This window comes from Melanotaenia boesemani, chromosome 10 (assembly GCF_017639745.1).
Source record: "Melanotaenia boesemani isolate fMelBoe1 chromosome 10, fMelBoe1.pri, whole genome shotgun sequence".
NCBI classification, from domain to species: Eukaryota; Metazoa; Chordata; class Actinopteri; order Atheriniformes; family Melanotaeniidae; genus Melanotaenia; species Melanotaenia boesemani.
This window is the reverse complement of record NC_055691.1, coordinates 30305183-30332181: the sequence shown is the minus strand read 5'-3', so window position 1 is coordinate 30332181 and position 26999 is coordinate 30305183. Positions and strand designations below refer to the sequence as shown.

The 26999-nt window shown below is 37.5% G+C and overlaps 2 protein-coding genes across 4 annotated transcripts; both read right to left on the bottom strand.

Annotated features, from left to right (window-relative positions):
- Window positions 1-278: 278 nt before the first annotated feature.
- Window positions 279-14091, bottom strand: LOC121647622 (S-adenosylhomocysteine hydrolase-like protein 1). 3 transcript variants are annotated; one of them, XM_041997202.1, is made up of 17 exons: window positions 13740-14091; window positions 9334-9445; window positions 8856-8993; window positions 8608-8708; window positions 7781-7883; window positions 7584-7678; window positions 6058-6164; window positions 5860-5976; window positions 5716-5779; window positions 5544-5632; window positions 5348-5418; window positions 5164-5258; window positions 4995-5093; window positions 1496-1564; window positions 1290-1368; window positions 1064-1184; window positions 279-980 (listed from the first exon to the last, which is right to left on the bottom strand). In XM_041997202.1, the coding sequence occupies exons 1-17, from the start codon at window positions 14034-14036 to the stop codon at window positions 974-976; spliced, it is 1764 nt and encodes a 587-aa protein (XP_041853136.1). In that variant the 5' UTR covers window positions 14037-14091; the 3' UTR covers window positions 279-973. The 3 variants fall into 3 exon arrangements, with proteins under 3 accessions (XP_041853136.1, XP_041853138.1, XP_041853137.1); XM_041997204.1 differs by lacking the exon at window positions 13740-14091 and adding an exon at window positions 9657-9720; XM_041997203.1 differs by lacking the exon at window positions 279-980 and having other exon boundaries at window positions 1060-1184.
- Window positions 14092-18103: 4012 nt separating this feature from the next.
- LOC121647713 (muscarinic acetylcholine receptor M2-like) lies at window positions 18104-26324 on the bottom strand. Its single transcript, XM_041997375.1, has 4 exons — window positions 26237-26324; window positions 22520-22745; window positions 21434-22288; window positions 18104-19120 (listed from the first exon to the last, which is right to left on the bottom strand). The coding sequence occupies exons 2-4, from the start codon at window positions 22688-22690 to the stop codon at window positions 18800-18802; spliced, it is 1347 nt and encodes a 448-aa protein (XP_041853309.1). The 5' UTR covers window positions 22691-22745; window positions 26237-26324; the 3' UTR covers window positions 18104-18799.
- Between the last annotated feature and the right edge of the window lie 675 nt (window positions 26325-26999).

Below are 26999 nucleotides of genomic sequence, written 5' to 3'. Positions count from 1 at the left end.
CCCACTTGGGGAATTCTCATTCTGAACACAAAAAGAAAGCCTGTTGATTAGATTGGGAATAAACTACTCAACTGGCACAAATAACAGAGTTATTTTATTAAGCTGCATCCTTCTTGTCAAATGCTCAACTTACCTCATATGAAGTTAAGGTTCCCATTCTAAAAGCATCACTCTCGAGTGTAGGAATTGATAAAACCATATCAATGGCTGAATGAATTAACTATAATTAATGAAGTAGCAGCCAGTAAACTAAAGATACCAGACTGTTTATCTGCCAGACAATGCTGTTTCATGGTACATTTCTTCATGCATTTTATTGTAAACTCTAGGATGCACAAGGTAGTGGTGGTGGGATGGGGGCTTGACATTGTTGTCGAGGAAAAGGAGGCCCAGCAGAAAAAGACTGGGAACCACTGTGCTAAAAATGTTAGGATTTAATTGATGGATTCTTTTGTCCACAAAAAGGAGTCATTTCCCCACAGAGTGATTTTGTGAAGAAGTTTATGTCCCAACATGATGAATACAGATGTACACATATACAGAGGAGAACTACTTACTATCAATTAATGCTGTTGTATGTTTACAGTAGGACTGAAGGAATAATGCCTTTAGTACGGAGAAGGAAAAGTTTTAGGACTATTACTTATATGTCCCAATGATAATAGTAGTCTTATGCCCCCTAGTGAGTAAAAGTAGTCAAGATCCAGTCTTTGTGGAGGCTCAGACTGAGCTGCTTCCTGTTTGTCTTTTCATTTGAACCCTTACATATTTTAATTCAAACTTAAGATGTGATATCATTTTTAATATTGATAATATTTAAAACTTGCATCAGAGTTAATACATAAGATGCAACCACAAATAAAGACAGAAAAGTAAAACTGATGTGCTCATCATGTCATTGACTGTAGAGGGCGTCAGAGCTCCACCTGCAGGGCTGATGGCTTTGCAAGGCGCATCAGTTCATCTTGGCAACTTAGTACCTGTTTTAAAAAATATTTTGTTATATACACCAAATTAATATCTGTATGTGTCATCAGTGTTTGTGGGAAACTTTCATTTTTACCTGTAGTAATTTTGTTTGAAGGGTCCATGTTTGCTGATGCCCAGGTACTTTGCTTGATCACTAGTCAGCTCGGTGAGGTGAGCATCAAATATTGGCAGGTGAAGACTTGCAACATATTCATCTAAAAATACAAATGCCCACATTTAATTTGTTTTTATTAATTATGGTTATACTGGTTATAAGTTGCATAGGTTTGTCTTTCAGTGTATTTAAAGTAAGAACTTGCCCATCTTCTTTGGCAGCAGGTAGACATCCTGTTTGTATCGCCCCTGCGGAGCGCTGTACAGCTCTATTAGAGCCAAGGCCTGAAACACATCAGTGAAAATTCATTGCACCCAGCCTGGTAACTGATTTAACTGCATACATTTATGCAATGGTAACAAAGTGATGTCCACAGCCATTTAAACGTAAAATGAAAATAAGTTTTCATACCTGAGTTGTGGCTGTGATAGAAACGACAAATGAGGGCACGGTGGAGCAGTTCAGATTCAGCAAATGACCCTGATCATAAATAAATAGATAAAATAAAAGTCAAAACAGTATGTTTTCATATTGTTGTTAGACTTTCCCCTTTCACACAGCCTCTCATAAACAACTGGAGGGAATTTATTAAAACATTTTGACCTTACAAAACATGTTTTAGTGAATATTACAGAAATACTTTGCCAAATGTGACATCTAACACAAACGGATGTTTCATATCAGAAAAGTCAAATATGAATTTAACAGTAACATAATAATGTCATGCCCCACTGCATCCTTAATATACTTTCAGTGGCAGTGCAAGAGCCTTTCAGTGGTGCACTGGCTTAATCGTACTGACTGACTTAATTGGTTGCACCTGTAAAGTGGAGGTAGACTTTTATATATGCAGTGGCCAAAGGGGGGTGATGGTTGTAGACTGGATCCTTGCTTATGACCACAATGAATGTATGGCTAGCTCCATGTTAGGAGCTGTCAGGGCTGCTGATGCTGGGGCTGGGGTCTGTCTTGGCCTGAATTGTTTCCTTCCTCTTTACAAAAACATCAGAAATATCTTCCCATAAAAAATAAGACTGTATGACACAATAAGGCTATATTTGTCCACATTTATATCTATAACTTACTTTAAAATCACCTACCGGCGTGGCTAGCAGCCTGTTTAAATTTAACTGGATCATGCAGACCTACCTTAGTCAGCACTAAGTAACATGGATACTGAAGTACTCTTTGAAAATCTTTATAGTTTATTTTCAGCTCCAGTGTGAAGATCTTGATTAACTGAGCTGATGTGTAGCTCCTAAATACACTCACTCACTGTCTTCCTGACATTATTGCTATACTAATCTAGTACCACCATATAACTAGATTAGCACTACTATGTAGCTTCAGGCTAACATTAGGTTAAAATTTTTACATAACATTAGAAGTCATAGATGCACAGGGACAAACTCTCTTCTAGATTGTGCAACCATATGTAAATATTTTTAACCAGTTTGTACCCAGCGTCCTGTGGGCAGGACAAGACCAATAAATATGCATTTTACTCAGTCTCCCTTCCACGTACCTACATGTTATACACAAGTGGAAAAGTAAGATACATGAAATTTGAATGATGTATACCATCCCTCTTGTTTAGCGAAATACTGTAATGGAAACACAGCTAGTGACAGTAGTTATTGATGCATGTCTGAAAAGACATTTCTGTCCTCCTCCAGTGACATGTCAATCACCTGAGGTGGCATCCAGGTTGTCCAATCAGATTTCAGAGGTGGCCAGTGCCACCCTGGCCACTTCTCTAGCTCTAGCCCTGCTGTGAAGGTGTGAAGGTCATCACTTTTGCTATTTGTAGTCGGCTGCTAAGAGTTTTTTTTTTTTAATAATAAACCAAATGTTTTCCCTACCTTTGTGTTCAGCGTCTGTTTTATGTTGTGGCCTAACAAAGTGGATGATACCTGTAATATTGTTCAAAAATATTTTTCTAATATTTTTCTATTCAACCAGTAGAGGGTCTCGTTTATTTTTCTTCCTCTGGCGTCATTAACATCTTTGTCGTTACTGAAGGAGCCTGTGCTGTGTATTGTTTAACCACCTGGCTATGATGTGGGGGCAAAAGGTATTGATGGGCAGCATTTTATTCAGTATAACAGCACTTCTCTCTATTGAAGCAAAGATGTCTCCAACCACCTGATTGGTGTGTCCAGAATGTCGACATTGCCTGATACTGATCTGGTGACTGTTATCTTGATTGTACAAAAAGCTAAAGATGCGTGAGGCATACACTTCTCATCTAAATTTAAAGCATTGTCCAAGTTTGACTGATGCAGATTTAAGTTTGATCAGAATTACCTTTCTTAAACATAAACACACTTGATATCGTCTTGCTACGTATTTCAGTCTGACTAGACTGCAGCTTGGCTAGATGGCAGTATAACACAACCACAAACATGAGTTCAAACTAAAGACTGTACATGAAACCTCTAAATACTGTTTAAAAACAAGCTCAACTAATCACACTTGTGCAAAGGATTTGTGTGTGTGAGGGTGACAACAATGCTACTGTAACATAGGATTTAATTAGCTTGATCTACTTTGGGTTGAAGATCCAAACAAATATTATATTTGTATATGGTAGCACAGGGATCTTTGTTTCATTGACTAAAATAAATAAAATAAAGCAGTGGAGCTTCAGGGAGCTTCACTCATGCTCTGATTCTTGAAATAAAAAAAGTACAGGTAAATGTTAACACTGGCTTTGTTCAGTTAAATGGACTGTACTTCTATAGCACTTTTCTAGTCCCATGTTGACCACGTTTAGACATGTCACATTCACCAATCACACACACACACTCATACAGCACCTCTATTGTTATATACCAAGTGCTTTCTCTTATCACACAAATTCATGTCTCATTCGGTATTTTATCAGGTGAAGCTTGGAATCAATCTTCTGACTTTCAGGTTGGTAGCTACTGCTCTGCCCCCTGAGATAATTGTCCCAGTGAGTCATCAATGTTTTTAATTCTATCTGTGGTTTTCTGTTTTGACAAGTTGACACGCCTGCAGCAGAAATGCTCTATTACTTCTAACCCTGGTATGTTTTGTCAAGACATTTTGACATTAAAGATATTTGCATGAATTTAATTAGCACTAATGGAAATTTGCTTCAGCTGGCAACAAAAGCAGGGTCTTGCTAATTTTTTTTCTTACTAAACAGGAATAAAACATTAGCTGTTACCTTCACTTAAAATCCTTGTGAACTGATGTCTGCTGCCAAGTGAATTGTGGTTTCTAAGACTTTTAGACAGGAAGCCCATTAGCGTTTGATCACTGTGTACAATAATGTTCTTCCCAGGGTTGTTGACTGTGTTTTAGATTCCTACCTGGTCATTATAATATAATTGCTAAATTCCCTTCCTTTATTTTTTGCTGGTTACTTTCCAGCTGCAGGAACAGTCAGATCAGACCCAATTATATTTAGCATTCTGAGTTCACTTTCATCACTGTCTACATTTTGCCGTCAATGCATTTCAGATTTTCATGTTATTTCAGGACAGCTTTGTTGTCATGCCGAGAAAACTGCTTCAAAGTTATTTCAAGTGCTAACAAGCAGCTCTCAGAGCATACAAAAATCCCAAACAGCATCCTTGCGATCGAGCCAGAGTTCAGTCACATGGACAGCAGGTCTGGTTACCATCTCGCTGCAGCAGGTCACTGATCAAATCAAATCTGATCTGCTTGTCAAGGTCTGTGTAATGGTTATCTGTCTCTGTAAATTCAACAAGGCTTCCGTCTGAATAGTAGGCTCACAATTACACCATCTCCACATGCAAGACACTACTCACATTGCATCCTCAAAAATACAGTAAGACATTAAAAAAAACACCAATTAATTATCATGTGTGAAGGACACTCAGTTGTTAATTAGCATGTCATATAAAGGTATCATCACCTGAGCCAGCAGGACAACTCTCTTGCCATCAGGCCAGATAACCTGGTCCACGTGAGTCCTCACTTGCTCCCACTTCAGCTCTGCAGTATGCAGACTCGCCTGAGAATAGAAGTTAGTGGTTAAAACAGCCAAACACGAATGCCTGCCTGAAGACACACCAAGTCCTTACCAAATCCATCTCAGTGTTTGAGTGTCCCATGTTGCAGATTAAACAACCACTTTTCATTTTGTCAAAATGTTCTCTCCCCAGCACATTCTTATTTCCTGGAGAAAATTGGAGCGCACATCAAATCAAATCAAAATAGTCAGTGTTGTGGGATCTATTCTTAATGAGATGACACTAGTTGAAATACCTGTGCAGGTGATGACAATGTCTACCTGTGTGATGACTTCACTCACTGTTACCACTCTGAAGCCATCCATGCTGAAAGGAGGCGGGATGAGAGAATTGGGTTAAAACAGTAATTCTCATCATGTTTTGTTACACTGCGGCTTTGAAATGAGGGAACACTTTACATGTGTGCTGATAAAAGCTTCCTCTTTTCATACCAGGCCTGAAGGGCACAAATAGGGTCCACTTCTGTGACGTATACAACGGCACACAGCGCTTTCATGGCAGCACAGCAGCCTTTGCCAACCTGCAAGGAAAAAGAAAACAATATGGTAGAGTTGCTCATAAATGAGGAATTTTTTAAACATGTCATGTTTATGCTGCACTAACCTCACCATATCCACACACCACTACCTGCTTTCCTCCAAACATAACGTCAGTAGTTTTCTTTAACCTGGGACAGGAGTTTAAAACAGTCAGGCTGTTGTCGGGCAAATTTTCTTACCCGTTTATGGTCACAGCATGAGTCATTACCCATCCAGGATGGACTCCTTGCAGCAGTAAAGGCTGTCAAATTTCTGCTTGGTCACAGAGTCGTTAACGTTCATGGCAGGAACATACAGTTTGCCTACCTGTGACAGCTGGTACAACCTGAAACATAAATGAACACATATTTATGTGTGAGCAATACAATGACTTAAAACAGGATTTAAAGCTCTGTGACAAACTTACCGATAGACACCTGTCACACTCTCCTCCACAATGCCTCTGATCTCTGTGAACAGGTTTGGATACTTCCTATAGATATAGTGGGTCATGTCACCGCCATCATCCAGAATCTGACAAATAAAATGAAATGAAACTTAATAATAATATAATAACAAATAATAATAACAGACCAAAGCCTTTATTAGTACAAATGAGGCCGATAAACACACTGAATTGAACTAATAGAAACACAGAGAGATATTAATAATGCATTTCCTGAAGAAATTACATTTGGATAATTGGCACTGCTATTATCTGGTCACAACCTTTCTTTATTCTTTATTCTTTTCTCTTTTTTTTTTTTTTACCATAGCGAGCACTCCACAAATGAGTCTTTTTCTGATAAACATATAAGATTTGTGTCTCAGTTTTCACTGTCTGAGGCTGCTCCAACTGTAACTCATGTCAGAGTTTAAACACTAAAAATGTAAGTCGACTGGCTTAGAGAGTTATATTGTGAGAGAGTAGACAATTTTTCCTGTGTTGCTTTAAAGAAAAAAAGCTAGGGATGGTGGGTGGTCAATTTTTCCTGCTCATTCAGTTATTAGTCACATTTGAGCTCTGAATCGTCTGCTCATTTATTTCCATATAGGCAGACTGATGACTGAAAGAAAAGACTTTTGCAGATATATCAACAACAGGAGCATTTGCACGAGTTATTTGAGTTTGATTTGTTAAGTAAAACAAATCAAACTTATGATGGGGGGGGGGGGGGGGTGATGAGTACCACTCTGAGTATTTTTACTCCCATGTTTATTTTGTTCTTGGATTATTTTTCTGGATCTCTGGATCAAGTCAAGTTCAGTGTTCTTCTGGTTCTGCTCTGCAGGTCTGGATTTTGTTAAATTTATTTGATCAAATAAATTAATTTAATTAAATAAATAAATAATAAATAAATAAATTAAATAAATAATTAATTTCTTCTGGTGAGTGTGTATTTGGATCTTCAGGTTTGTAGGGTGCAGTGTTACTGGTGTTGGGAAGGAGCAAGACTTCATTTTTGCTAATCTAACCTGAACCTTAGACCTCAGTGGAAATGCCAATAGTCAATAATCCTTCAGATCCTTGAAAAAAGCCTCAGACTGTTTAAGATGTGGTCGATATTGTTGACATGTTTACAGAAAAATAAAGGTAGAAATTGATAAATGCATGCTCTTTGTGTGTGACACATAACAAACAGATATACAAACTTTTTTCATTGAACAGACACATTTGGGCCAAATTCATGGCTTTAACTTATGGCTTGCCTACAGCACTGGCAAGCTTCATAAGCAAATTTGCATAACTCATGTTTTGTCCAGCTTATAACATATGGACTATATGTTATAAGCCAGCTAAATCAAGGGTTTGGGAAAGTGTTATGAGACCAAAAGAAATACAGTGTCATGCTGGGCAGCTGCCATCTAATGTCAAGAAAACAGCAGATTAGGACCATAGAAGACCATAGAAGCTTGGTGAAGGAAAAGTGGAAGAGGCTTTAATCAACATACCAAGTTGGGCTGCCAAGAATCAGCAGCAACACATCTATCAATACACCACCAGAAGTCATCCTCTGATTCTCCCCTCCATGCAAACACTGGGATCCCTGGAAGAAAATGTATTATAAAGTATGTGTGTGTTGACGAGATGAAAAAGCGGAAAAGAACGCACTGATCAGTCACGTGGTGGCACTGGTACGGGGACGAACCTCTTTCAGCCAGTGCAGCAGCCACAGGGTTCTGGGTGGAGAAGATGTTACAGGCTGCCCATCGACACTGTGCTCCCAGTGCAACTAGAGTCTCAATCAACACCTGCAAATAAATCACATTAAATGAATTAACATTTCTAATAGTCTAAATTAGGGCTGCTCAAATACACCAGAAAATTTGCCTTCATTGAAAAATCAACATGCGCAGGATCAATGTTAATAATAAAAGACTGCTTGAGTATCAACAAATCTACCCTTTCACTGCTTATTTACAATAGCATGGTAAACATGCAGGTGCAAAGAACAATACATTTACTTAACGCCATAAAAATAAATAACATTTTATTCACAACAGAACACAGTAAAATCAAGTGCTGAAAGTAATATCACAATTTCATCAAAGTATTGCTTCATCTTGGATTTGAAGGCAGCAACATGTCTTAACCTGTCAGTCTGCTAAGCAGTCATGTGTTGTTTTTGTCATATTTTGTATATTTTATATGTCCTTCAGTTACTGAAAGTTCTGAAATGGTTTATCATTAACTTGCTGAAAAACTGTACATAAGGCCTTCCCTGAAAGATACAATCTGAATGAGAACACGAGTTGCTATAAAACTCTTTTTTACACTTTTATACACTTATTAATGTGTTTTGTGTCGCCACTTCATTTTTGTGCTCTGTTTACTTTTGCTCCATTTGCTGCTTGGTTGAGTTAAGATACATCAAATGTTTAGTAAGGGTTAAGTATTGAAGGAGCAAACAAGATTTTTCAGATTAAATCTTGGTGCTTGTGTGTGTGTGTGTGTGTGTGTGCATGTTGAACTGACCGCTGTGTGTGCAGTGATGTGTGTACAGCCCACTACTTTGGCTCCAGCCAGAGGTTTTTCCCCACCTCCTCTTTTCCTCAGTATCATCAGTGCTGGCATTTCTTAATATCACAGACAAGGACCAGAGACATGAACAGGACATATTCTACATTTTATGGCATTTCATTCTCTTTCTTTGGTGTACATGCTGCATTCATATGATTCATTCTGTCATTAACAAGCCCTGGTTGAAACACTGCTTGTCACACCTTGCTGTGCAATCTCTATTTCTCTGCGTCCAAATTCAGCCTGTTTGATGTTTTTGATGCAGAAGTCAGACAGGCCTTTTGATGTCTTCTGTAGCTTGTCTTGGGGAGATGACTCATCCTCAGAGCTCTTGCTGCTCACTGCAGAAATAAGATGTAGTTGTGTAGGACCATCTAGCTTATGTTTAATGGAGCAATACAGATTTAAATTGTTTGGAAGCTTAAGATGTGTTCCAGCCTTCATCATAGATTCTGAATTAGATCCTACTGAGGTGAAGACTTTGAAGTCTATATAAACTCTGACAGTGACTGGCATGTTAAACAAGGCGATTAGCACCAAAGTAAAGAAACCCAATTCTTGAGAGGACTTTTCTTTTAATTGAGGTTTAGCAGAAGAAGAAAGCTCAGGGGCTCAGGGCCCGTTTGTATATCAAAAACATGTGATCAGACCAACTAGCATGTGTTTTTAACGTTTCCATACCTGAATTGATGCTATCTATAGATGACTGTGACCTGGATCGAGACAGAGGGCGATGACCAGCCTTGGTGAGACGTTTGTTGAATTCTTGTTTCTGCTGATTTAACTGTATTTGCTAGGAACAAAAGAAAAAGAGAAGAGAAAATAAACTACTTTAAAAAATAGAAAAACACCAAATTAATTGGTTTACAGGCCAAAAAGTTAAATATACAGTTTCAAATAATAAACACAGGATCATTCTGATGTTTAACATCAGGTTTTCTTTCACTTTTCTGCACATAGTCCATCAGCGTTTACATCTTCTTTCTCATTTGTTGCTGGCTCACCATAGAGTGCGTCTGCTGGAAGGCCAAGCTGTTGCCAGAGGAATCCCACTTGGCCATATCTGGGCTGCTCACCCTGCAGCTCAGGCTTACGGAGAGCTGACTGACTCTGACTACAATCCCCAGCTTTGTCTGATTGTCTTATACTTTCTTACCCACGTGTGTCGACTTATATCCACACCCATCACAGACACACCCACAAGCTGACACTACCTCCAAATCTAAAGCCAGGGTGCCATGTTTGAGAGGATTATTGCAGAGATGAGTAAGAAGCTCTGCGGTCTTTGCATAGTTTACAGCTAACTCAAAAATAAATTTTGGTTTTCTAAAATATGAAGTTTGGTTTGCATGACGGAGAATAACAAGGTGGTGTTAGTCATATATTAACAAGATGTAAATTAAAAATCACATGGAGAGTGAAATCTTTTGGCCTGAGTAACAGGGTTCAGTCTCCCTGGAGGTGACTAAAGTACAGATGCTCTGGTAGTTCAGCCCAGCGACAGAAAACATAACACTAAAACAACCACAACATTGATTTTGTCATGGATTTGGACACCTTCACACCTGTTCCCCAGCTCATCACTCATTTCTTATAAAAACTTTCCCTTTTATTTTGTTCCTTGTTGTAATGTTTGGAAAGCTTTCTCACTTTTTGGATTCATGGTGTTTTTCAGCTCTGAGGTGTCTACTTCGCATGTTTCCTGGAAATCTTAGCTGTTTTTCTCACATGGTCTTGTGATTTCTTGCCTGCATCACTGGCTGCCTCTCAGTTCTTGATCTTTGACATCTTGATAAACTTTGGATTTTGGACTGTAGCCTGCTTGTATCCTCCACTTGCAACTTTGCAAAACAGATTTTCCAGAAGTTCTTTAAAACCACTTAGACTGTCATTTTACTTTTATTTTATTTTTTAAAGCATCCAAGTTTGTAGTCTTGAAATATTTTGTAACAGCAAAACAAAATAACTATAAAGTATTACCAAGAATACAATTGTGTGACAGCTTAAGACATTTAGGATGTTAGGTTCTGATCCATCACACAGCACCACTTGAGTCGTGCATCTTTATATTTAAAGTCAAGACATCATACTGACGGTATCACTGGGGAAACATGGCTTTCTACAGATCTCACAAGTTGAAGCAGTAAGATCAGAAATGCAAACCTGGGAACATTTTGTAGATAAAATCCTAAAAAAAAAAAGAAACAACCTGCTGGTTTTGTGTGTATTGTGATTTCTTTGGAAAGCACACAGCCTACAAATATAATAGTAACCTTGGATGTAATGAATGTTGATGTATACTCATCACATCGTACCACACATACAAAAAAGGGACATTGAAATAAAACTGTGACACTTATTTTCCCCCAAAAAACAAAATGTTTTTACCAGTTTCGGTTGCATTTCTGTTCAGACTTGAGGAGACATGTCTGTTTTATATATTTAAAGAAAATTAATCACAACGTGGGCGCAAATGAACAAATTTCCACCTTTTAAAGCAATGCAAATCTAAAAAATACCATAATGTTTCTAGTAAATGATGAATATAGCGAAATTTGAAAGTGTCCTTTTTGCATCAGACAGCCTTTATGGATTTATTTAATAGCACAGGACTTGAGAATTTCTGCCGCCAACTCCATCTTTAAGATTCAAGATCTTGCCATTATGCAAGCACAATGAAATTTTCTCTCGGCTTAAGCACACATACATAAGAAATCCTGTTCCCAACTTAATTTCTTTTATTTAGAAGTGTGGACTGAAGCATTAATTAACGTCAATCCTGAAAATGGATTTAAATTTGTGTTTTTTGTTTTTCCTGCCATGACAAGTTCAAGTGCCTATTCTAAAATAATATTTCTGTGAGCTTTTATCTGTTCTGCATATGCATAATTTCAAAATTATAGAGGATCAAATGGGAGCATCTGATGGTCAAAGGTTTTCAAATCACTGATTGTGTAATCATTAGGATCCTTGTTCATGTATGACTAAGAATCTAGGTTAAAAGTCAACTCAGCATTGCTGTCTTTTTCCAGTATCCACTTTGAAAAATGTAGAATATATTCATATATCTGGAGCATTTTTAAGTGTTCCTTCCGGTTCAAAGACCTAGCACTGCAAAGATTTGTTCCAATGAATGATCACTTGAATTCAGTCTTGAGAATGGTGGTCACTTACTCAAGCAGCTGCTTAATCTTTAGCACAGAAAGACATTAAGCTGTGGCTTGGAGCAGTCTAAAAGTTAACTTAATGATCTCTCATAGAAAAAAGTTGAATCCAAGCCAACACAGTTCCAAGTGAACACAGTGTGATAAAAGCTCATATTTATTTCAGTTGATCACTGTGTGTCATATTATATAAAACAAAGTCTTCTTCATAAATGCTTTACCCCCCACCCAAAACAATATTAATTCCTTTTTTAAACTTTTCCAGGTATCAGTAAAAGTAAAGTTAAAGCCTTTACTGTCATCGTATGACAGTGCATATAACAAAATTGGTAGCTCTGCTCCAAATAGTGCCTTTACAAAAACAGTTTAAAAGAATAAAAACAGGCTTAGACAATTAAAAGGTGTACTTATTCAAAGACCCATACAAATAGGTAAACGTTCACTTGTACATATTTCACAGGAAATACTGATTTGCTGCCCCATACAAGAAAAAAAAAGCTGTAATACCTTCACAGAGATGGACTGCACTGTCTCCTGGTCCTTAGATTTAGAAATATTCACTAGATTGTAAACTTTCTTCATTCTGGTAGAGCGCTCCTATAACAACCCTGCAGACCTGCTAACTGTTGCTGTTGAACTGTTGGCACGCCTTCGCCCCACAGGTGTCAGAGGAGAGTGGGAATAAATAAAGGAGACTGTTGGGCTATTTAGAGCTGAGAATTCTTGGAAATATAATAAGGAGACAGATTAAGAAAGAGTTCAGATGAAATTGCACGAGGACAGATGGAAGTTGATATTCAGCAAACGGAACTTTGCTCTCATGGCTATGTATTAAAGATACAGAAGAGATCTACATGCATGAATGTAAACTGGAAGTTGTTTGTGTGAAAGATAAAAGGGCGACAGAAAAACCAGTCAAGTGAAAAACCACCAACCCCAGTTGCATTCAGGGACAAAGAAGGCCGCTTAAGTTTCTTCAAGTAGCTACATCAGTGTATAACTTGAATAAATAAACATCAGACTTTTTAGTTTTTACTTCAAGGACAAAGTATAAACCTGTTCAGGAGGAAATATAACCTTCAGATTTCAGCATTTTGGCTACATGTTGCATATTGTAGTTGGTAAGCGAAGCCGTTGATATCTTAGCTTTGCATATTTTGAAATTTATTTAAAAGATTAAATCCCATACCAAATCACAATCACAATATTTGTCAGAAAAATCACAATTAAATAATAATAATAAAAATTTCCATACCCTTCAGGCCTATTTGGAGCATGTTATTTACTCGTCTAAACTCCTCTCTCTCTCTATCCAAGTTTAAAGCAGTAGGCTACAGCAGTAAAATATCCTCCTGAAATACACTCCATTAGCTTTACTTCAGCATCGGTCCTAAAACTTTATCAGACTCATGATGGATGGTTTAAACACAAAGATCCAGAGAATGAAATGGAATTTATTTTTGAGAACAACTTGATGTCCACATTATTCACTATTCAAGTTTCCATTCTGGCCAGAAATAACTTGTACTGAGGTCAGATTTATTACTTCAAATCTCTCTTGAGAACAGGATCAGGCTGCAGAGAGCTGGTAAATTCTTACCAACTCCATGCACACGGGTTTACATATTTTTTAATATTTAGACCGATGTTGCACCCATGGCATATGACTAGAGCCAAATCTACAGAATCAAGTCATATCATGAAGGTACGGCATGTTGGGAGTTTTGCTCCCATCATCTGTGAACGTGTTTAATTAGTCCTTTCTTTCAGAGATACATTGAGTGCAGCATTTAGTCAAACATTTACAGAGGCTTTGCAGCTTGCATCTAAAATCATTAACAGCCTGAGCAGATGCACATTCATGCTTCCTGTGAATTACATGAGTGTGTGCTATCTATAATGCTGTAATCTATGCAGGCTTACCATGTTAGTCTTCAGAGCCTCAGTAATCAGCTCTCTTGTCCCAGAATCAGGTGCCTCTGACTTGTCTCTGTCCTGACTATAAAGTGGCCACCTGCTCTCTGCTGCCTTCAGCACCTGCAGCAGGTTTGGGCTGCATTTCACTGACTTGTCTTTGAGGTTTTCCTCTGTGGCAGTAGAAATGTCCTTTCCAATACTCCCATTCAGCTCAGCTCTGTCTTCCACATAAGGCTCCAAGTACTCATCAGGTATGGTTAGTTCCTCCCAGGAGGCTCCTATCTCCTTCATTTCGTCTACCATTACTCTGTTGTTTGCCTGCAATGAAGTGAATTAGATCCCTGTTTAGGTGTGTCTGCCCTCCGTCCTCTGCCCACATATATATGAAATTCCCTCCTGCAAGGTGTGTGTTAACTCCAAACAGCAGAAGTTCTGGGGTTACTTTGACTAAATGTAAAGCAGATAATTACTTCCGGATGCAGTGTGTACAGGGTAAATACTGATGTCAGCACTGTTGTTTGTCACAGAGTGTGACAAAATCATACCTTTATAAGTGTAACTTATAAAGGTATGATTTTAATTTACTTCTTGTGAAACTAAACAGGTAGATGTAAACATGTACCCGCTACAAAGGATCTAGTTCATACATAAAAGAAAGACCTATATTTATGTTCTTTTGACTCATTAAGCTTCTTTATATTTTTGTTCTTCATGTTGCTTCTTCATATAACACTTTGGTATCATTAATAACACCGCTTCATTCACAACATGAACAAAAACAGAAGAGCAGCACATAATAAACAATCAGCCATGACAACTTGTTTACATTAAACCCCGCCAGCATCAATAGTGGCCCTGTGTTTACTGACTGCAGGCTGAACGATGTAGAATTAGTCAGAAATTCATCACAGTGTTGTAGCAGTGAAAAATGTAAAACCTGCAAGACTCTGGCTTTGAGGACTGGAGTTTCATACCCCTGCCCTAAAATACTCATCTGTTTTCCTTAATGTTCATTTAGAAGTGTTTTTTTTTTAACCTACAGATGGTTTGGGCATCCCTCTGGATGGTGCAGCTACACAGAGCACTTTTAATTATTCATTTGCTTTTAACCCTTTAAACCCTGGGGGTGTTTTGATATTTTTTGCGTTGCTAAAATCAAAAGAACATGGTGTATAAGGAAGTATTTTCCTCATATCACCATGGATTTCATGTGTTGCTGTTGTGGCTAACCTTGGGATATATGTTTGAGACCAACATATGACCAACATAGTTACGTTGAGTTAATAACAATGAACTTGCTTGAGTTTAGACTATAACATTAAGGAATTAAAAGGATTAGAAAATGGCCATGTTTGGGCTAAGATACATTTTCTATGATAAAACCATCATCCTCATACCAGTTTTACACTTTATATGCAGTCTCAGAAAAGTTGGTTGCTTGCATATTCTTGAGCATTGTCGTAGGTTATTTTTACCTGCAAAATGGGTATGTTTGGCAAGACAGAGTACGTTTGGATCCCCTTTGCTGACACTTTAAAAACATCTTGTCGATGCCTTTGTATTCATTCAGTGAATGGAATCTAAACAATTATGCTAATGTTGTCCTGGCCAGCCTAGAGTGGCTTGCAGCTAACACCAACTAGCTTAGCCTGAACCGAGTTTTAAAATGCCAGATTGTCTGGGGCTGAGTGACAAGGCCCCATTGACTTTTACCTTTTTCTGGTAGCTTTCATTTGCCTATAATTAAATCAATTCAATACATAAAAATAAGCTGCAAAACTCCAATAAGTATTCAGGACTAGTTTACAAGGTTAAAAATGTTTTACTGTAAAAAATGGTCAGGATCTGAGTGATTCTTTTTGCTGCCTAGTGGACAATAACGAAAAAATTACAGCCATATTTAGGTTGAGAGTTCCATTTCATTTCTCAGTTGTTTACCATGTGCCCAGCCATGAGGTCTGCTTGCTATGGTTGCTTACATTTGGCAACATCTGCAAGTATTGCCATGTTTTATTTGTAACTAAAAGGTAATTTTTCAATTTGACATTCTTCCCATTAAAACCAGCTAAAGCTCATATAGACTGCTTCTTGGTGGATGAGTGGGAGATTGTTTATCTACCTGAGTAAATGAGTATATGTCAGAGTTACGCCATACTCAGTAAGGCCAGGATGTTTATTAATTGCAAAAAAATCCCTGTGCAGTGTGAATTTTTAGTGCCAGAATTAAACGCACAACAACACAACAAAACTGAAAGCTAGTATTGGCATGCTAGCTTTGGGTAATAAACAATCAGATTCACCAGGTCCTCCTTCACTCATACAAGGTTGTCAATAAAATGTCTAGACACTCTGATAGAGGCATCTACATGTTGAGAAGCATATCAGTCAGTCACGTTAAAAGCAGAAGAGTTTAAAAGGAAGTGGCCAGAAGTAGAGCTGGGCTATTAATAGAAAATGAACCAAAACCGACATTCAGAACCAATAATTGATGTAATCTTGCTCATGTCAGTTATTTAAATTATATTATTAAATTATAATTATTAACTCCTAAATATGTTTTTAAAATATTCATTAAATGACCATATATGGGTAAAGTGTGTGTGCTTCCTTCCACTTATTATAAACTCAATATCTGCTCTGCTATAATGAAAATATTTTATGGAGCTAAATCAGGACCATAATGTTTGTTCATTTAAAAGACATATTTGAAAGTGATGCATTCTCTTATATTTTGAATCCAATTATTTGTTTTTTAAAGCTCACAGTAAAAATATGACTTTCATTTTCAACTAATAATTTTTCACTTTTAAATATTTCTTTAAAATGAACAAATATTACGGCCTTGATTTAGCTCCATAGAGCTTCAAGCACAGCAACAGCTTTGAACCCAACACCAGAACCACTGACACCGACTGAAGCATCTACACAGACACCAGCTGACCCATCACTGACTTTTGATTTAATTCATTTTTGAACAATGTACATAGTTTGGAATGTGCTTCTGACTTCATTAAATGAAGTATTTAAAAAGGTTAACTAATGGTAAGTTAATAATGAGGTATTGATTAGTTACTCATTAAGTACTCATTTTGAGTTTTTTTTACTTCAGTGCTGCACAACTACTGTTCAAGATTAGTCTTTAAGCAAACAGTAAAAAGGAGATGTTATGGATTTGGTAATGTTGCCCAGCTTGTTAATTTGAACCACTCACCAGAAATAGGTATGGCACTCATCATTAAGGAATAATTAATTAATTATTTTCTGTTTAATAAATAATGAATCATTAACCCCTGATTAGATTAGTCATTTTATGACTAACTGACCATTCATTCAATAATCATTAGCCAATCTATCCGGTTTCACAGGAATGCGATGTTTAGGTAATCATTAATAAATCATTAGTCCCTGATTAGGTATCCAGTAATTTTATGACTAACTGACCATTAAGTAATCATTCAATAATCATTATCCAATCTATCCGGTTTCACAGGAATGCTAAGACTAGCTAATAATTAACGAATCATTAACGCTTGATTCGTTCCTCATTAGTTACCAAGTAACTAAGCCAATTTTGTGGCCTTATTGTAAAGTGTTACCAAAAAATCTCTTTTTTTTTTTTAAAAAAAAGAGAGAAACAGAGGGAAAAATAGAATCTGTTGCTTAGTTTTGGATTTTCCTGTAACAGGGGCTGAGAGACTAGTCAAGATCGAAGGATAAATGCAGGTTCACAAAGAACAACAACCAGGATCATACCGCAAATAAATCTTTGTTTTGCCATGTCAGTTAGGAACAGTCTTCATGTCTCCACTGATGAACTTCCAGGTTCAGGAGCATCTGTCAGGTTTGATGATCCACTAGAGGGCGCAATAGTCCTGTATGCCACCAGGAGCTGACACAAAATCCCTAATTTGTCTCATGAGAAGATTGTTGGTGATGTTCATCAATTGAAAACAAACAAAAACAAAATAATAACTTTAATTATCTTGTCAAATGTTGTCATTTTTCTCTGTTTATTATTTCTATTCAGAGCCAGATTTCAGTATCAAATTAGGACGTGGTGTCTGTTTTAGAGGCGTGTGTGATGTTTTAGGCTTTCTTGTTTTCTCTCGGTTGCTCTTATTCGTTTTCACAACAAAGTTGGCCTTTAAATGATCAGTCTCCTCACTGTAAAACTGTTTACCAAACAGGTCTCTGTTGATGGATCACATTAGTCATTTTCACTTGGGCCAAACTGACTCATAAAGAGTGGACATTTCATATCAGGAAAAGACAAGACGAAGGTTATAAGAACAACACTGAAGGCAAACAACATATCCAGTCAAGGTTTTATTCACAGAAAACATGTAGAAACAGGAGACAGTTTGGACAAATTTCACATTTAGATTCATTTCACAAAATCACAGATTACAGAAGGCATTTTCACCCGATATCAACTAAATATGTCTGAGTAAATCTACTTAGAAAACATGCTCACACACAGACAGTCACAACACAGTGTTTTCAGTTTACAGCTGCTAATTCACTTTTCTCCTCTTAATTCAGTTTGAAGACAAAGTTTCATTCAGGCGGACATGAATTTGTCCTCCTACAGCTTGGTGTTGGCTCTAATGCTGCAGTAATATGTTACTTATTATACAGTGTACTTTCCTAAACTATTTCACCTCGTTCTTGTAATAGAGTTAAACTTTTACATCATATTCACAATTTTAAACAACAGACAAGTTTCTATGTTGAAGCAGGAGTAAAAAAAAAAGGAAAACTATTAAAGCAAAGCTCAAAATAACACTATCAAATGTTTTTTTTCTCACAATAAACAGTCAGTAACGTTCAATTTATGTCTGGATAATTCTAATACAGTGCAAAGTATTCATATAAATTAATATTTTGGTACAAATATAAAACAAAGTTTCTCTCAATAGAAGTGAAAATAAGTTCTTACGCTGTCAAAGAATTGGCGCAAGTGCAAAACACGAACACACCTAGTCTATTTTTCACATTTGTCCCTCTTCACAAGCTACATCACATTGTTTCAACTCCATCACAACATTAAGTGCATATTTGCCCTCTCATCGTGGCCGTATGTTCTTGTACTGGCACAGAAGCAAGTGCTTGAAAGTGTTCTTGAAGGTGGTGTTGCAGAGGGCGTAGCAGGCGGGGTTAACGGTGCTATTGATGTAGCACAGCCAGTAGCCGATGGTCCACAGCGTGTTGGGGATGCAGATGGAGCAGAAGGTGTTGATCAGGACCATCACATTGTATGGCGTCCACGTAACAACGAAAGCAACGAGGATGGCCATGATAGTGCGCGTTACTTTTCTCTCCCTGGAAGAATTGCCTTTCCGTCTCCATTTTGCCACAACATTCTCGCTGACAGCACGCTTGGTCACCTGGAAAATGATGGAAGAGATAAAGACTTCTGTCACTGTTTAAAACTGCACTTTGGAAAAGATTTGTTCCTGGTTTAAAGTTTAATGTTATAAAACTTAACCCCTTAACGCCTGAATTTATTAACAATTATATAAAAGCAAAATAAATACAGTAAAAAAATAACAAAAAGAAAAAGACTGGAATAAAATAAAGTGCATTAAAATAATAAATAAAGATAAATAATCAATGCTATCAAATAAATACATAAAATCTAATAAAAGTAAATAAATAAAATAAGTTTGATGAAAATAAAAATGTAAAAATATAACAGTCCGAAGTGGTTTGTCACAAATTTGCAACACCAGGCGTCATGGGCGTTTGAGCCCATAATGGTAGAAATGCAAAGATATTACCCTCAAATTAAGTTTTTATTTGAATAAAAACATGTGTTTTCATCTCCTTAGAATGAGCTATGAAGATCCAAAAGGACTCTGCTTGTTACACCACTCAGTGCAGTGTTGCACAACTTCAGCCTAGAGAGGTTAACCCAAACAATGGATCTAGTGTACCAAATCGGATTTTTGCAGCCATTTGCAGAATAATAGACATTAAAAATAGCAAATATCTTATTCATGCAACTGATCACATGAATGATTACCAAATAAAAACCCCAGCGAATACACACAGCCAATTTTCACTGACCTGAAAGAATTAGTACAATAAATATGCAATTAAAACAAATTCCTGAAGACGTTCCTCCATTTTTCTCTGGTCAAGAAAACCAGTTTGATCTGTATGTACTTTGTTCAAGTTTTTTTAGCACATTTATTTTGTCTTCTGTGTGTACAACATATCCTGCACATGTACTTTAAGGTTCCCTGTGGTGCTCTTGATTAGTAAATATGTTTACAAAAAACAGACTGACTAATTTAACTCTTATTGACAAGGAAGGCAAGATTCTTTGTATGACACATTTCAAATACAAAAAAGATTAAGTGCTATACATAAAACATTGAAAGCATTACAGCAGGGTGCAGAGAGAGCTTTAAAAAGTACAATTAAAACAAATTTCAAACAGAAAGAAAAGAAAATTAAATAAAAACAGAACAAGTTAAAATAAAATAGATAAAATGCAAGAAATAAAAAATTCAGTGTGATGAATTTAATGGGAGTTAAACTTCAGGGTTAAAAGAGTGTGAAAAGTTGAAGACTGCAACAGTTATCATAAATTTAGGACTTTCTACATGGAGTTGTGTGAAGTATTCACGAGCCTTACCAGTGGTAGGCAAAGGTCAGAGAGCTCTGAGTTTGTGGAATCAGAAAGGAATTTTGATCTAATGGGCAAATTTAACAGCTGCTTGTTAAAAATGTGAACAGTAGAGGAGCACATTTCTGCCTTGTAAAATAACCTGGTTCAAATGGTCCATTCAAGCCATACAGATGGAATTTACAAACCGGTTAGTTTTTGCATTAAATAGTTGTTTTTGTTGCCAATCTTCCCTTCTGCAAAATGATTGTACAGCAGCTGTGCACTACAGATGCAACACAAGCATTCTTTTTAAGAAAGATTTGTGCCAAAACCAGGTCTAAAACCAGGGAGAAATGGTGCCGTCTTCTCCTGCCCCTACTTTAATCCAACTAATAAGAATAAATAAATAAAAATCCAACTTTTTAAATAGTTCAAATGGGTTGCAAATGTCTTTTCCAAGTTTTGTCATCAATCCTTTAATGTTGAATAATGATCAATGATCAAACAAAACTTCAGGGCAGTTGTTCCCACAGTGGGTGAGTTATTTTTAACCTCATCTAATGTGGTGGTCTCACTAAATTACTGGCATCATCACCCCTTGATCACTGTGGCTTAAAATACTTTATCCTTCTAAATATGCGAAAGCTAAAAGTTTTTCCCAATTAATATATTTGTTGTTGTTGTTGTTTTTTGTCTCATTGAACATGTTTTGTGCCATCAGGTCTGGGGCAGCCCACTGAAACATACTACTCTGGCACTCTCTCCTCTGATTGGTGAGTAGAAACTATTTTATTCACACAAGGAGAATGAGTGCTTTTGTATAATAGAAATACAAGAAAATTGCATCCCTAATGGGTCTCCGTATAATATGTGCTAATCACGTACATTGAATGGTACCGTCCTAGTTGACTTCCAAACAACAGAGAGGAAATAAGGTAAGGAGGTAACCCCAATACAATCTTTCAAGAAAAACCCTGATTGTAAGCTCAATCCGGTACATGAGATTGTATTGTGATCCCAAGGTTTAACTCATGTAAAATATATATTTTTTCTTTTTTTACAATAATCTAATAGTCAAACTTACCATTAACAGTGTCCTTGCAACCATACTTTGTCTATCAACGGCTGAAGTCTGTGGAGAGGGTGGCTGTGTTGGATTTTTTCCATTTGAGCTCTTCCTGAATGAAGTAGGGGCTGCGGTGTCTTTAGATGTTGAAGCATGGACAATGTCTAATGTGGAGTCCACCTGATCCACCTGCTCTTCTTTACAGGGACCACTTCCATTTTGCTGCTGCAGTGTTTCCTTCTTCTTCCCACCTCTAGCCTCTGTCTGGGCTTGTTTTGATGGAACGCAGTTGTTCTCACATCCTTCTTCCTGGCTGTTAGAGGGAGCTTCTGCCAGACTGGTACCTGAGGTCTTCCTGCTGTCCCTCCTCACACGGCTACGGCTGGCCTTAGAGATGCGCCAGTAGAGGTGGATCATGATGGCCACTGGTAGGTAAAAAGCTGCAATGGCTGTCCCAAAGGTCACCACTGGGTTGGAGAAGAACTGGATGTAGCATTCATCGGGTGGCACGGTTCTCCCACCCACAATGAATTGCCAGAACAAAATGGCAGGAGCCCACAGGATGAAGGATAAGACCCAGGCTGCTGCGATCATCAGGCCAGCCATCTTGGTGCTGCGGTGGGCTGGGTAGCTGAGTGGCTTGGTGACACAGAAGTAACGGTCAAAACTAATGATGAGTAGGTTCATAACTGAGGCGTTGCTGACGACATAATCGACGGCTAACCACAGGTCACACACCACCGCTCCCAAAGGCCAGTAGCCAATCACAATATAGACAGTATAGAGGTTCATGGAGCAGATGCCAATGATGAGGTCTGCACAGGCGAGGCTAAACAGGAAGTAGTTGTTGACAGTCTGAAGGTTCCGGTTTACCTTTGGATGAACAACACATAGCACAATGTCAGACCCTAATCTGTTTTTTTGCTAAAGTGATATGCGTTCGCTCATTTCTATGAGATTCTTTGCACCGGCGTGTACGTGTTTTTTTTGTTTGTTTTTTTTTTAATCATCTTTAAGTCTGTGTGTGCTTTGCAAAGTGTCCAGACATGGATACTTGAATCTCACTTATTAATCATGAATTATTTAAAAAAATAAAACCCAAACCTTTATGGAGAGCATGACCAGAATATTCCCAATGACAGTGATCAGACTCAAAGATCCAGCCACCAGGATGATTATAACGATCTCCACTGTTGTGTAGGGGCTTCCAGAGAAGAGGCCGGTGTTACTGCTACTGCTGGTGTTGGTGGTGTGGGATGAGTTCAGAGCATCCATATTGTTTGATGTCCCTCTCACAGAGGCTTTAGGCTTCAGTCACAGCTGCACAATCCTTGATAACAACAAACATTGAGAAAACATCAGTGTCTTTATGTCAAGTTTTTTTTTTTTTTCTCTCTTTCTTTGGTGACACGCTTGAGTTCAACGATTAAAAAAATAAATAAAAAAGAGGTGACACTTTCAGCTTCTAAATATCCGGCAGGTGTTTGACTGTTTTGAGGTAATGACAAGACAGAATGGACAGGTGTGAAGTAACTAAAGGCAGCAGCAGGTGTGTTTACTTCTGCTTCTCACACACTCATACAGAAATAACACATTTAAAAATCACTTAAAACCAGTTAAAGTTATTATGTAAAATCAACAGTTTTAGTATGTGTGATTAGTAGGAATGATTAAACCAAAAGTATCAGATATATTTCCTTTTTTACTTTTTTATTGTCTTGTTTTTTGCTGTTTTCTTTGTATTCACCTGAATTTTAGGTGACCTTGAAGCTGTAATGAAGTCTTCTAAAATCCATAAAAACCTTCAGTGCAGCCTTTAAAGTTACAAATGGTCTAGACAAGCTAGTTAAAAAGAAAAAAAAAACACATTTTTACTTGGCAACCTATTTAATATGATGCTTTTGTATATGGTCTGAACAAACCTTAAAAGAACTTGTGGTTTTAATGTTAAAGTCAGGACACATTCTCTGAGGCTACATTAGAGTCATCCACAGAATAATGTCTTTGGTATCAGAACTGCTCGTTCTGTGGGCTGTGAAAGACTGTTTCACATAAAGGACAAACACATTTCCAATGGGGCCACCCACACTCAAAATCCAGGCACTTATGATGCTGTTAGGTGCTTTGGGTAAAAGCATTTTCTAAACAACATATAGCGATACCTGTTATTTTGCATTTCTAATGGCTTGTGTATTCAAAATGTCCCCAAACCATGAAACTAACAGCAATAAGCTTTTCTCTATACAGCTACTATTTAGGTAAAAACATAGAGTTGCAGCATAACAATGTAATTTTCTGATGCATTCTGATCATAAAATCAATATTAGTTAAGATCATGTGGGTTGTTGCTTACTGCTAAAACCCTGTAAGTGACTCCATTAGGCCACATGATAAGATCATACTGTAGCTGAGAGATGGTTCCTTCCTGCTCTTGTAGTCAGATGAAACTTCATTACAACGTCTCTTACTCTCATTACTTATATTATATCACCTGCTTTGCAAATACCCATTCTGGGCCTTTTTTATCACAGATATTTTTAAAAAAACTGTGTATGTAATGGTCTAACTCCAAGTCCCAAAAGCTTCAACAGAATCAGGTGACAGTAATACTTGTTGAAATATAGTAGTTTAGGTTTGGTTTAACATTGGCGTAAGCATCTTAGCACATTTGCACTTGAATTTTTTGTGTTTAAGGACAATAATGACCAAAATGGACCTAAATCAAGCTATACTTGACAGACAATTAAACCATAAGGTTTGGATTCAGGGTCACAGTAAGACATACATCAGTACTGATTAAAAGCTGATGAGGCTCTAGGAAATTACTGTATGACCTCCCATACATCAGTAAAAATAAAGGTGTCTTATGTAAAAGCAACAATATCACAAAGTAAAAAATACTGATTCACAGTAAAATATTTGTCCAAAATAATCATGAAATTACTGTACAACCCACCCCACTCCTGTAACTCCACCCTGACTCTATACCAAGCCCTAACCTTGACCTAAGCATAAACTTAAAGGTTTCTATATATTTTAAAATGTAATTGTTAACAAAGAGCATTTCTATCACATTGTAACTGTGTTGTTCAGGACTAGTTCCACATAGACTTACAGTACTTTAATTAACTCAAGTTGTGGCTGATCTAGCTGACATTTCTAGACAAGAATGCAGAATAAGTGCAAACACTTGTTTTAAAAAGGTATCAGGACAGTCATTTAAATTCTAATCCAGTTTCATTTTAATCCAGTGTCCCAGTATGCACCACTTACAGTCCAACTGTCCAACTAGGTATGCTCATGTGATGTAGTATATAGGCGAGGATTGATGCCCACTCACAAGCTTGTCCTCACTTCTTCTCTCCATTCACACTAATAAGACCTACATTACTGGACCTCCCTAATTGGTATGCAGGGCTACTGGAGAGAGTCACGCAAGCAAAACAGTATTTCTTTGACAGGCTCAAAAACATAGTAATTAGATCCAGCAGATGCTGTCTGCAACAGCTGTACCGGTAATATGCCTCTAGAATATAGGGGGACTCGCCTGACTGGGTGAGCTTGGCTTTAAAAAGTCGGCATTGACTAAATAATGGTGAATGACACAGCAGTCAGTGGTAACAGGCAGATGGGAAGGCTTGTTTGCAGAGACAGGAGCAGGTGTGGACACACATCCATGACTGCAGATGTTACACAAACTGTACAGCTCCATCAGATAGAGGATTTAACAACATGGATCAAAGCGTAGTGGTTTCCAATTCAAAGATCTTTACCTCATAAAAGGATTTTACTATGTATCTCCTTTTTTAAAAAACAAACATGCTGTCAATCTGTTACATGATTTCAGGTGTTTGAACAGATGACCAGTAACCGCAGTGCATGTAAATATAATGTAAACTCGTTAATTAGACCAGCAGCTTTAACTGTTGAGAAATTGTTTATCATGGTAGCATTTTGTGTCTGAGGCTCTTGATGTTATTGAGCTGGTTACTGGCATCGGATTTGTTGTAATTTCAGAGAAGCATGTCCTGACTGTGAAGAGTGGGAAATTTCACATCAGCCTGAGCTTTGGCTTCACATGTTGGTGTAACAAATAGAGAGAAATAAGCACTTAATAACCAATGCAGCACCGCAAAGAAAAGAAAAGTACAGATTATTAACAGCATCACATTACATTGTAGCAAAGGACTTTAAAATAAAGCAAAGAAATTGTATGTTACAGCAAAGACCAGGAAATTGAAAGGTAAACAAAGAATGTTTAATTTGTACAAGCTTTCTGAAAGGATTCTCCTGAACACAAACTGTGTTTTGCATTGTGAGGGGGACTCCTCAGGACTGGGAAATCCACAGTCAGTATCTTGTGGTGAAGGTTCACTCCGCCATTCAGTTCAGGACAGAAATGAACATTTACATCTGTAGAACAGCCTCATGGGGACAATAAAACCCAGCTTTAGTTCATAATTTATCTAAACCTCATCATGAAGTTCAAAAAGCAGGTGGAGGGTAAAGTTACAGTCAATTTATTGATGTTTCTCATTAGATTCCTTGTTTCTTTCCCTTTGTGCATAATTTAATGTTCCAATGTTTCTTTTTGTTTGTATAATGTAAAATCTTGACCGACACTTTGACCCTTGGTTCGCTTTTGTTCTTCCGTCAAGTTGCTTATAGTAATTGACAATCTGTGGGGATTACTGTGAGCAAAAATTTAAAAAAAGTCTTCAGTGTGTCAAGATCTAACAGACTGTCTAAGCAAGCAGACATTAAAATCTGTCAGTACAGCTCTTCCATTAGTTTAGAGAAATATCCTCAAAGTGGTCTTACCTGCATCAGTTTGGTAGAATTCCATAGAAAACTGTTATTTTACCTTGTCCCCAGGGAACGACTCTGATGAGCTGTTTTAGTCTTGTCCATGTTTCTCTCACCTCTGCTGACACACTGGTGAGGACAGAAAAGCAGAAAGTAACCAGACGTTGATGCCGCTCCTCCTCTTGACAAGAACCAGTGTGTTTGTGTGTTAGAGAGACTGACAGGCAGAGCAGGGAGGGGTTGTGGGGGCTATTAGTGACTGTTGTGCTGAATCCCTTAAGCTAGGGTTGCAGGTTTGAATAAAGAGACCAAAACAGACGGAGACAGAGCGAAATAGATGTTAGTTTCAGGACCCTGGAGAGCACTGGTCTCTGCAGCACAAACATGCCATATTCGTCTGCATTAAAAAGCTGCAGGCAATCAAGGGAAGAAAAGTATGAATGCCTGTTAGATGAAATAAAATGGTAAAACTCTTAAAAAGAGGACAAAAGTAAATGGTCGCTCTGTTTCTACGTTGCTTCAGGACATTAACCTTTAAAAGTCTGTTGTTTTGACCTTTTAACCAAACTAGTGACGCAGACTGCCCCAGTTGGTGAATGACCTTACTTTGATGGAGTTACCACTGAGGATAATAGTAATGCTCCACAAAACAATATAGGAAAGGATGCCAAAGGATTGCTCTCAAACAGGCCTGAGATAGTAACCTACGTTACAATCTCATGAATGCAAAGAGAAACTCTGAGATTTTTCTTTTTGTGCTTGTCGTTGCACAGACCTG